At 62.3% G+C, this 12189-nt stretch overlaps 1 protein-coding gene across 1 annotated transcript in view; it reads right to left on the bottom strand.

Annotated features, from left to right (window-relative positions):
• Positions 1 to 6510, bottom strand: part of SLC7A5 (solute carrier family 7 member 5) — a 31092-nt gene extending 24582 nt beyond the window's left edge. The window contains exon 1 of the mRNA XM_059152531.1: positions 5918 to 6510. Coding sequence (XP_059008514.1) covers positions 5918 to 6452 — 535 coding nt within the window. The 5' untranslated portion in view covers positions 6453 to 6510. The remainder of the gene's footprint in view (positions 1 to 5917) is intronic.
• Between the last annotated feature and the right edge of the window lie 5679 nt (positions 6511 to 12189).

Below are 12189 nucleotides of genomic sequence, written 5' to 3'. Positions count from 1 at the left end.
GCCCGGTGTGTACCCCCCCAGGCCTGACATCCCAGCATGGGCTGTTCAGGCAGGCCACACGCTGCTGAACCACAGCGAGGCTTCCCAAGCCCTCTCCCTTGGTGTTCTGGAAACAGCTCCCTGCCAGGGGCCCCCTTCCCTGACGACCAGGCCAGACACAGGTCCTCAAACTCCCTGTCTTGGCAGTGATAACCTCACCTATCCACCGGGACGAGAGCCTCCTTAACCAGACTGCGGCTGGGCCTGCCTTCCTCCCCAGACCCCTGACCCTGGTCCCCCACAGGGCGATCCAGCAGGTGGCCTCCGGGGGTTGAGGGGGCACACCTGCTCTGCCCGGGCCCCATCCAGCCGTCCTCCCCCCACACCCATCCCAGGTCCTTGGGTCCTTTCCCTTAGCTCCAGGGGGTCTAAGATAATCGCAGGAGACACCCCCTATACCAGGGCTGTGACACGAGGGTGCCCAGATTAGGGGCAGCTCCAGCCAAGCCCCGTCTCTACCCACGGCTACACCTCAGAGGGCCACGGCTCCTGGGCCCCCAGTCCCCCCCACCAGGCACAAGCGCCCTGTCCGGTCCCGTTGGACGTCGGACCGTTCCTCTGTCCTTCATCCCTGCAGGGGGAGATCACCCCCTCCGACGCGCGCCCGCGCCCCACTGCTCTGCTCTGAGACAGGTTCCGAGAAGCTAAGCACCCAGCCCCAGGTCACACAGCCCAAGGGACTCACTGTAGTGTGGGGACAGGGACAGGGCCTAGAGCCCCACCCAGGCCTTCTGCCGCAGCCCAGGTAACTCAGGCAGGAGATGAGCGTGTCTGTGCCCCACGCCGACCCCGGGGCCAGCCCTGGCCGCTCACACGGACACGGACAAAGCATGAGGCTGGCCACAAGATCACGGTGGACTTCAGGCCCGTTTCCCTGCAGTGGCCTCAGAGCTGGACTGGCCACGTTGTGAGCTCACAGACAAGCACGGACAATCCGCCGGGTCTCAGTATGGACAGATGCCACCCGGCAGCCAAGGTCAGAGGGACTCAGAGCAGGATCACGTTGCAGGCACTGAGCTCCAAGGGCCCAGAAGGGAGTGTGGGGCCCGGGCCTCACGCCGCGGGAGGGGTGGGCGTGGCCCCCAAAATTCTCCCGCAGGGAGGGAGGGAGGTCGGTCCGCCCTCTAGGCATCCGGAGGGAAAGGCACCTCCCACACTGTGAGCCTCCCTAGGCTCACTGGTGCTTGGAGGCCGGCTGGGCGGGCGCGGGACAAAGCCCAGTGTTGGGGACAGGTGTGCCCTGGGCAGCACCCAGCCAGCAATGCAGGGAGGGCCCAGGGAGGTGGCGCCCCCCAGCAGCCCCTGGTCCCAGTACCTGCTGTGGGTCACAGAAGGCTAATGGGAACTGGCGATCCAGGTGGGCACAGGAAGGGGCGCGTGCAGGGGGGGAGGGGCAGCTTTGGGCCTCCCCTGCCCTAGAAGCTCCTGTGCAAGAGAAAGATCTGGATGGAAACGAGAAGGAAAGATAAAAGGCTCCCTGGCCAGCTGTGCACAGCGGCGGGGGGTCGGGGAGGTGGGGTGGGGTCAGGCACCCCGGTCAGGGTACAAGCACACCCCAGAGACTCCATGGGACAAACCTCAGGTCCCCCCCGTCTCCTTACCCTGGCTGACCGGATGCCTGAACCTGGCGACCAACACCACCCCAGGGCCCTGGCATCCGCCGCTCCCGCCCAAGACGTGGCCATGTGTCCCCACACACCATGACAAAAGGCGGTTCAGCACGCACAGTGGGCTCCCAGCCCACCGCTGCCTCAGTTTCCCTGGCCATACGAGAAGGATGGCAACCCTCGTTTCAAAGGCTGGGGCAGGAACATGTGACGGGAGGTAGCCAGGAGACGCCAGATCCATTTCTGCCACCCTTGGGGGGGCAGGGCTGTGAGAACCCCGTGATTATGCACACTTACGAGTTAATACGCCTGGAACCCATTTCTGGGCAGAGTCTGCGCATTCCATCGGATTATTGAAGGGGTCCGTGACCCAGAGAGAGAAGGTTAGAAATGCCCACCCAGCATCTCGCGCTCCCTCGAAGTCACGCGCTCTTGTGAAGGACCCCACGGGGCTGAGCTTCAGTCCCGTGACCCAGCGTGACTTGCTCCAGTGGCTCGGGCACATTCGGGTCTGGCTGGGAAAGTGAGATTTCTGTGCTGATGACTGGGCCGTCGCCTGCACTTAGCTCACGGCTTGTGACTCTGGGGTCGCGAACAACGTGCAAACTCACTGACTGTGCCGAGATGGGCCCAGCCCTGGTGGAGGGCAGGCGTTCAGATGCCCGAGACGAGGCCGTATAGTGGCAGACACACTGTGTGGGTACCCCGCAGCCCCTGGAGTGGGCACCGCCTGGACCTGATGGAGGACAGCCGGTCAACCAGGAGACTGGGGGGTAGGGCCTGAGCTCCTTCCCACTCTGATCATCACCCCAACTGACTGACCCTCAGGTCAGCCGGCCCCAACCCACGGCCAGCCAAACCCATCCCTGATCCATGCCCCTCACCATCGGGACCTCCAATCTCCTGTCCCCAAGGCAGGAAGGGACTCCTTGGGGGCAGGCACGTTACAGCTCAGACCCCAGCCAGAGAGAGAGGCCTTGGCATTGACCCACCGCTCGTCCTGCCTCCTCTCCGTTCTCTGGCCTCCCGCTCTTTGCTAGACTGGAAAACAACAAGTTCGAGGGCAGCTCAAGACAAGAAAGGGGAGCAGCAGACAGGGCGGTGCTGGGAACAAAGGCAGCCCGGTGTGCCACGCTTGATCCGCAGGCTGTGGCCGAGAGTTCCCACTTCACCCCGCAGAGCTGCGACCCATCCCCATGTCACGGATGGGGAAACTCTGCTGAGGCCCCAGCAGATTTCCTGAAGCCGACCATGTCTGTTCCCACGCAGAGCTCAGGCTCTCCCTGACACCAGCTGGAAACCATCTTGGCTCACAGGTCCCCGGGGGAACACTCACCCCTGCCCCACATGGATCTGCCCAATCCAGGGGCATGGTGGGGTAGGAGACCCTTGGCAAACCCCGTCTGTCTCCCACAAGAAGCCAGATAGAGGTGCCTTCCAGACCCTAGCCTGAAAGGGACCCAGAGCCACCAGCAGACCATGAGCTCTACAAGCACCTGGCGGGTCCAATTCATGGCTGTCCCAGTGGGCCCAGTCGCGCCCACACCCAATGGTGGGGGAGAGGGCAGAGGAGGGTAGGCGCCCAGCAGTGTGCAGCCACTGGTCTGACACCTGCGTCTGGAGTAGGAGTGACCTCGACACAGCAGCTGAGGCTGGCGAGAATCTAAACTCCAGTCTGAGCCGCTTCTGCCTGAAAGTAAAAGCCCTCATCTCTCTGGTCCAAGCAAATGCTACTAAGTTTTTGTTTAGGGAGAAGGTAAGCCTGGCCTCATGCCAGATCCCACACAGCTATCAAGACTGACAGAGTAGGGGCGCCTGGGGGGCTCAGTGCTTAAGCCTCTGCCTTCGGCTCAGGTCATGATCTCAGGGTCCTGGGATCGAGCCCCGCCCGCATCGGGCTCTCTGCTTGGCAGGGAGCCGGCTTCCTCCTCTCTCTCTGCCTCTCTGCCTCCTGTGATCACTCTGTGTCAAATAAATAAACAAAATCTTAAAAAAAAAAAAAAAAAAAAGGAAAGACTGACAGAGTGAGTCTCTCTCACCGCTCCATGCACTGGGCAACACCAGAGCCCACAAGAGGAGGGCCCCGTGGGGGTCGTGGCGGGAAGACCTACAAGGAAGGGCTTTATGCCCGTGCATGCTACCAGCGGGACCGCACCAAGCCCAGAAGCCAACCTGTTTCACAGCAGCACTTCTTAGGAAGCCAAAACTGTGGTGGGTTGTGTCCAGGGCACTGAAAAGACCAACCAGCAAACCTGAGAACTTTGCTCAAGTGCCTGCAACACAGCACCAAAGGGGCAGGCCACCGGGCCCTCCCTGGGCGCACCACGGAACCTGGGCCCGCACTGCTGCGGGCGCGGGGGGGGGGGGGGGGGTTGAGGCGGAGGGCGGAGCAGAGTGCCCCTCCTCTCCTCAGGGAGAACTTCCAGAACCCAGCGTTGTGGGATACTTGGAGGACACTCAGAAACTCTCTGTGGCTTTTCGCTGCCTCCTCAGAGGCCCCTACAAGGGCCTCCCTGGGCACCCATAACCTTTCTCCCCGCTCAACTTTGAGCCGCCCGTGCCAGGCAGCTCCAAGTTCTGCGAGGCTTGGACCAGCCTCTCTTTCCAGATGGTGAGGCTCTAGACGGGCACTCATCCTGGCAGACAGGGAGCCCCTTTCTGTGACTGAAAGTCCTCTCTCCACCAGAGAGAGCCACCCACACCTACACACACCAGACACACTCCCAAGGCAGTTCAGGGAAGAAGAGCCCCAAAGACTGATGAGGACATGGAAAACCTCAGCCGCACTCACAGCCCCCAGGGGCAGGGGCGCCGTCCAGGACTCCTGGCCAGGCCCAGCAGTGCCACAGTGACATGGTGGGGGGTGGCGCTCACCGCAGTCCCTCTGCCGTCTACTTAAACCTGAAAGTTTAAGCAGGGACTTTCTTTTAAAGACAGAGAGGACAGGCCCTTAGAGACATTATCGGTTTCACCACAGACTGGGCCCACAAGCGCTAGATCATATTGGAATGTGATTATTATAATCGTATCAGAAAAAGTCATCCTGCCTTTAGAGGGCCGTTCCCTTTCCAGACCAGTGTGTCATCCCATAAACCCTCATCTCAAAGCCCCACCAGAAACCACAGGTCTTCCTGTCCTAGAGCAGATGGACCTCTTAGACTGGCACAGATGTTTTTGTGTTTTTTTAAAGCCGAGATCCACATCCTGAGACGGCCCCCCAAAAGGCAAATAACGTTCCTTCCCCCGCATGGCTGCTCTGTTCAGGGTCTCTCTCCGGAAAGCGCCCGATGTCAGGCAGCCAAGGGGAAGTGCACTGGGTTTTGCCTTCTGGACTCAGCACTTCGTGAAGTGGGCCTGCCCCGCAGGACAGTGTGGCTCCAGCCGGACACTCGGCCCACACACTGCAGAATCCCCACGGCACCAGCAGCCACTGCCCATCCTAGGAGTAGGTCCCGTGGCCGCCGTCCTGTGGCCAGGACCCCAACCCTGAACGTAGCCTGCGGGTTCTGGACTCTGGGCACTTCAGAACGTCCAGGAAACCCTCGCTTCGGTGGCAGCTCTGAAAGCAGGCAGCTTCCATCCGGCACGGCTCCACAGAAGCCCGCCAAGGGGAGGCAGGCATAAAAGGCGCCAACAGCCAAGAAAGAGAAGAAAACCACACGATGTTTGGTACAAATGATTTTTTCCTGAAATCCCGCAAGACAAGGGTTTTTGCAGAGCACTCCTGGCCCCCGGGGACCGCATCCTCCGACACACCCAGACCAAGCCCAAGGCGAGGACCACGAGCAGGGCTGTCTTTGAGCACGACCGCGCACCCCCAGGCCCACCCTGCACCCCCCTCCCACACGAAGTGGACGCGCAGGCCGGACCCGCGATGGCTCCTTTGAGACCGCTGCGTCCACGAGCGTCGGCTTGGGCCGCGCCAGCCGCTGCCGACTCGGGGCCGGCCGGTTCCGGAGCAGGAATGAATGAGCGTCTCGCTGGAACCGCAGCGTCCGCCGGGCGGTCGGCCCCGGGGAGCGCGGACCGGCCCCGCGCGGACGCTCGCACGAGGCAGGGGGAGGGCGTCGCGAGGGGACGAGGGGAGGAAGCGGAACGCGGCCCCCACCCTCACCCCCGCCCCCGCCGCGGCCGGGCCAGGGGCCCCGCGGACTCACCGCCCCACCCCGCGAGGGCGCGTCCACCGACGGGCGCGACCCACGTGGCTGCGCCGCCCCGCCGCCCCCGCCCCGCCGTCCCCGCGGGCCCCGCCGCCCCGCCGCCGTACTCACGCACGCAGAGGCAGGCCACGAGCTTGGCGGCCTCCTCGGGCACCGGGCAGGTGGGGAAGAGCGGCTTGAGCAGGTAGGTGGCGAAGACGAGCGCCACGATGTACTGCGAGGACGGCCGGATGATGAGCAGCTCGATCCAGAGCTTGAGGAAGGCGGGCAGCGAGCCGTACACCTCGAGCATGTAGGCGTAGTCGCCGCCCGACTTGCTGATGGTGGTGCCCAGCTCGGCGTAGCACAGCGCGCCCACGATGGAGAAGACCCCGCACACGGCCCACACCACCAGCGCCAGCCCCGGCGAGCCCGCCTCCTTGAGCACGCCGGTGGGCGTCACGAAGATGCCCGAGCCGATGATGGTGCCCACGATGATGGCCACGCCGTTGGAGAGCGTGATGCTCCGCTGCAGGGTCACGCCCTCCGCGCCCTCCGCGCCCTCCGCGCGCCGCGTCGCCAGCATCCGCTCCCGCGCCTGCCGCTCCTCCTCCTCGGCCGCCGCGGACGCCGCGGACGCGCGCCGCTTCGGGCCGGCGCCTGCCATGCCGCCGAGCCTCCGGCCGGGCCGACCACGAGGCGCGCGAGGACCCGCTCCCAGCGCGGCTGCCGGCCGCTGCGTCAGGGCGCAGGCCCGCCGGCGCTTTTATAGGCCGGCTCAGGCCCCGCCCCCGCCCCGCCCCCGCCGGCGCGCGCCGCTTCCAGGCCGCAAGCCCCGCCCCCGCGGCGCCGGCGCGCGCACCTGCTCGTGCGCCGGCCAGGCCCCGCGACCCGGGCTGGGAGCCGGGGCGCCCGCGGCTCGGACGGGGCGCGGCCGTGCGGGGACGCTCAGGCCCGGGGTGGGGGGGGGGCGCGCAGGGCCGAGGTGCTGTCCCCGCCCCTCTCGCCTCCACCCCTACCCGGTCTGCTCCTGCTGCGGACCCGGGCAGTAGTACGAGGACGTTCGGGACCGGCCCTCGGGGGGAAGCTGGGGGTCCAGGGGGCCGCTGGGGTACTGCGTCACGGGCCGAGGTCCTTTCTGGGCCAATCGCCGTGTTCCCTGCCAGAGAGCAGCGTTCGGGGCACAGCTCTGGAGGTAGGAGCTAGAGATCTGCGTAAGCTCCCGGAGACTGACCGACGGGGGCCCTGCCCCCGAGTCCAGCAGGCTGGAGGGTGCAGGCCCTTTGATCTTTAGTTTACCAAGATGAAAATGGGTGCAAGGGCTCCCAGTCACCAGTCACCCTGGGCCTGGAAGCCGGAAAGGATCCAGGGCTCTCGCTCAGGACGCTGACACGGGCACAGGGAAAGAGCAGAGTCCCGCCCTGGGGGACGAGGCGCATCACTCTGGGCCTTCCACACCGGGCCCCCCAGCCGGCCCCCAGCCGCAGCTGAATGTCAGCAGTGTTGGAACCAAATGAAATCCTGGCAGCCAAAAGGTCACCGCACAACTGCTGACGGGCAAGATGTTGTCTGACGTGGCCTACGGGAAACAGAAAACAATCTCGCCGTCCTTGTCCTTCAGCCGTCCTTCCAGGGCGGGAGGGTCCCGCTGCCCACGGCCCAGCAGACTTCCCCAGCCCATGGGAGCCCCCCGGGCGCTGAGCGGAGGCCCCTCGTGCACACTGTGACCAGAGCCGTCTTGTAGCTGAGAAACAGGCTGGGCCGGGTTCTGTAACTCATCTGACAGGTGAGTGGGCTGGGGCTGTCCTGCTGAGGACCCCGAGCCCCTCTGCCACCCTTCTTCCTGTGGGTTATTCACCTCTAGACGGACGTTCACCCTCTGTCCCAGGCCCCCATGGTGGCAAAGGCGACCGTCTTGGGATGGGTGACAGTTTCTCAAGGAAGGCAAGCACGTGGCAGTGCTGGAAGGCAAGGCCTCAAGCATCTCACCTGTGTTCACACGGCAGACACCTGCAAGGGTGTGTCCTTGGGGTCAGCACTGCCCTGAACTCCGGGCACCTGACCTGGAGGGTGTCCTCCAACAAGAGCCGATCGATAACCGCACGTGGCGCTGTAAAGCGGCAGCGGTGATAAGCCGACCGGCGCTCCCGGGACCTGGAATGTTGGTGCGGAGGAAGCAGACCAGTCTAGTGCAGCTTTCCCGGCGTGCGAATTAATGGGGGAGACACAGGGGGCTTGGGTGCGGGGCTCCGGAAAGGATGCAGGAGACCTTCATGAGCTGCGTGCCAGCACCCCGGGACCCCAGGGGCCCACTGCTACGATTGGTTTCTGTATGATAATGTCCGCGATGTGTCTCAGAGCTCCCCGTGGCTTCTTGAAGGGTCTGAAAACCTCTGACCCCTGAAATCAGACTCTAAAATCTTAGCCAAGAGTGCCATCTACCGGCAGTGTCCTTAAGGACCCGTTTCTCCCACACGTTACCCAACAGCCGTCTGTTCAGGGCCAACCCGCGCTAGTTGCTCATTTATTAAAAGCTGTGCCCTTTCTTCTGCCGAGCGCTGGAGGGGAGGATCTCTCGAACATATTTCTACAGAGGAAAGCTCTCGAGAGTTTGCACCAGTAGCTTCAAGCCTTGTGCGCTCTCCCCGGTCATCCCGCTTCTGGGAATTTCTCTTCGGAAGTAAGGACGGAGCTGTGTTTTGGCTGTTTGTTATGGCTTTGGAACCTGATGGCCAGCATTGGAAAGAAACCAAACAGCGGGCAGACCTGCTTTGGTAAATGCGGCCGTGCCCGCCGGTGGCGCACTGTGGAACCCTCGGACATCAGGGTGTGAAAGAATCTTCCCCTGGCATAATCCAGCCTTGATGTGTGGAAGATGAGGACGGGATGTAACATTCCAAAGCCGCATGGGGCGGAGTCCTGGCGTGCTCTGGCTGAGCTGGGTCTCCCCTTCTGTTTTGCCGAGAGTGGGGAGACCTGCCGTTTTGGAGGAAGAGCTGTTGCTCTTTCTCAGGTAGGGAATGTAACCAGGCCTCGAGGCCAGTGCCTCTTCTGGGGAGGAACATTTCCCAGGGCCTCTTGGAACAGGGAGGACTGGCTTCCAAGAAGCGGAACCGCCCTGGAGGGAAGCGGACACCGAGCTTCTGGGACAGCAGAGCCACACCTGTTGTGAGTCTTGGAAATTATGACTCCCTTTTAGGCAGCAGCCTCTCTCTCTCTCCTGTTTGGGATCCCAGAGGCCCTGGGGCCAATCTGGGGAGAAGAGAGCCTATCGCAAGCCCCCACCCCGCCCCAGCTGCTGGGAGATGGGCCAGACATTGGGCTAATGTCATAGCCACTAGGCATCTGTGCCTTCTTTCCGAGCGCCGCCCTATCATCTCCAGAGTGGCCCTGAGGTTCAGGTTCCTGGTGGCAAGTTGCGGGGTGCAGGAAATGGGAAGTGGGGAGGGGCAGGGGCAGGGGCAAAAGGAGCCAGAAGACTCGAACTGGGAGGTGTTGGTGCTGGTGATGGCATGGTCGGCGGGGACCTGAGTTCACAAGACCAGTAACTATGTGAGATGATGGGTAGACTCGCTGTGGGGTCGCCTGCAGCATATACAAATGTCAAATCATCAGGGGGGCACCTATCTCCATAAACTTGGGGGGACACGAAAGGGAGATTTCATGGCAGCAGCGTCATCCTTGGGCTTCCACGCGGGCCCCTGAACTCACTGCTGAGTCCCCCATCCACGGAGCCACCACCTCAAGGAATGGGGCAAATCCTGCCGCTCTTTGGGCCTGGGTTTCCCGGGCTCTAAGTGGGGATCATGGTTCCCACTACAGACGAGCACAGTGTCGTCACAGAAGAACTTCATCAGTAGTGATCACCAGCAGGGGTGATCGTGTCTATAAATGGCAAATCTGAGGGCTTAAACCCCGATTTGGCGGCAGCAGCTATCTCCCGGTATGCGCGCGAGCACGCATGTCACCTACATTTTCTCCTATTTCCCTGTTGTTCCTAAACTTTCCACGGCGAGCGTACACTTCTTCCAGGTTCTCAATCTCTCTCTCTCTTTTTGAAAGATTTCTTTATTTGTTTGAAAGAGATCACAAGCAGGCAGAGAGGCAGGCAGCAGAGAGAGGGGGAAGCAGGCTCCCTGCTGAGCAGAGCCCAATGTGGGGCTCGATCCCAGGACCCCGAGGTCTTGACCTGTGCCGAAGGCAGAGGCTTTAACACACACCTGAGCCACAGGTGCCCTAGTTCTCAATCTCTTCAAAGTCCTCCCATCACGGAGGGTTGAAAGGAAACTCTCCAGGGCGCACACAGGAGCGACGTCTGAGTTCTGGCTCCTTTCCCACACGGAGCCTGGCTTGGGACTCCTCCTTGGGGAAGCTAGGAGTCCAGGGGAGGTCGCCCTCCTGCTCCCCTAGCTTTGCCTCCGACTGTCCTTTGCCAACACACTCTGATTTTTCGGTGTTGGGGAAGAGAAGCGTGGCCCCTTCGCCCAGGGAGAGTTGGATGGTCTCACGACGCTTCGATCACCAGACGTGCGTGCTGTGTCTTTCACAGATATTCCCAGCATAGTCGTCAGCCAGCATCCTTCACCCAAAGCAAGCCACCTCCTGTCCCCGAAGGTAAAGAAAACTTGCAGACCACACATGTAGGGTGATTTTCTGCCTCCAGGACAGACCCCCGGCTCCAAGAGACAGGAGGTTTATTTGTCTCCAGGGTTTAAAAGGCTTCCTGACTACTCCGGGGTACTCTTGGGTGCCCCCGCTTCGAGCTGCCCCAGACAACACTTGGTTCAATGCTCGTAGCCCGGCCAGTGGCCTGGCTTGGAAAGGAACCTCCAGCAGGTGTGTCCCAGCTTCTGCATGGGTAAAACAAGGGCACTAGTAGGGTTTGTGGGGGGCAGAACTGACACAAGCCACACACAGCAGGTCACGGAAAGCCAGGACGCAGCACGGCAGCCACCCGCCCCCACGGGGTAACCTGCATTAGGGCAGAGCACTGGAGGGGTAGGGGAGGACGTGACGCTCTGCTGGCTTGGCCCTGTGACTTTGCCTGCTGCTCCGCCAAGGCCCTGGGCCTTTACAGGCCCATGAGATCCTCATTCTCCTTTAGAACTCCTTCTTTTTCCCGGGGAAGAGCTGACCCGAAAATCCCTCGCTGATGTGGAAGCGTGCCCGCCCCCCGGTCATCTGGCTGCCCCTGCCTGCCTCTTCTCGGTTTTATGAGAAATCTGTGTCCTTTTCATAAAGAAAGCATGCTTTCTTCTAGAAATGTGTGTGTGTGTGTTTTTACAAAGATTTTATTTATTTATTTGACAGAGATCAGAAGTAGGCAGAGAGGCAGGCAGAGAGGGAGGGGGAAGCAGGCTCCCCGCAGAGCAGAGAGCCCGATGCGGGGCTCGATCCCAGGACCCTGGCATCACGATTGAGCCGAAGGCAGCGGCTTTAACCCTCTGGGCTCCGCAGCGCTGCGAGGACAAACTCTGGGCGTGGAGAGCCTGTCTGTCATTCTCTGTCGCAGCCCTAAGCCGACCCTGAGATATTATAGAAAGGGGACCCCTTCTGGCCCTGGCCCGTCGTGCCTGCCTGTCAGCGGGGCAGGAAGAGCCAGCCTAACCTGCCCGCCGGACGCTCCCGGGGTCCCTGTCTGGCTGAGCACCCGCGGGTCCCTGTGCGCCCGGCTCCGAGGGGGGCCTGGCCTTCCCTGTGGGCATGTCTGAGCCGATGGGGCCACAGGCTCCAGCAGATGGGAGAGCACGTCCGGCAGAATCGTCTTCTGGCGGAAGGAGGGACAGACGGACCGAGGCCCTGCTGCACCGGGCAGCGCCCACGTCGGGGACCTGCACACACAGATGTGAGCTTCCAGGGTCTCCCCCCTCGTCAGACAAGCCACCTCCAGGCCATCTCACACCCAGAATTTGCCGTGCTCATGGAGTGCAGCAGGGAAGGAGGTAGCTCCCAGCGGTCAGCCTGCCTCCGGCAGCCAGCCGAGGCCCACGAGAATTAAGTGGCAGGGAGACTGTCCTGTTCCCATTGCTACTCCCGTCCCGAGTGGACACAGACAGTGGCCAGAAGGTCCTGACTGCTGCTCCCCACACCCGGGAAGCTAGGAGGACCCAGGCAGCCTCACGATGACTCTGCCTTCTGGGTCCCACCACCATCCCAGCTCCCCGAGACCCCTGGGGCAGCGCCTGCCCGCTGGGGTCTGACTCCAGACGTTTCTACCCTCTCCACGCAGGAGCGTGGCCCACACGTGCATCTGTGTCACTGCACTCAGCCCTTTTGAGGTTCTAGAAGGGAGTGGGGTGTGGAAAAAGGAAAAGGCCAATCGGAAGTGTAGCTCACACACCTCGAGTCCATGTGGGAACTGTCGGAGCTGCAAGCAGGAGAGGGTGCCTCCACCTTCTCCCCGA

This window comes from Mustela lutreola, chromosome 16, assembly GCF_030435805.1.
Source record: "Mustela lutreola isolate mMusLut2 chromosome 16, mMusLut2.pri, whole genome shotgun sequence".
Taxonomy (NCBI): domain Eukaryota; kingdom Metazoa; phylum Chordata; class Mammalia; order Carnivora; family Mustelidae; genus Mustela; species Mustela lutreola.
Note: the sequence above shows the minus strand (reverse complement) of the source record. Positions and strands in the feature narration are given on the sequence as shown.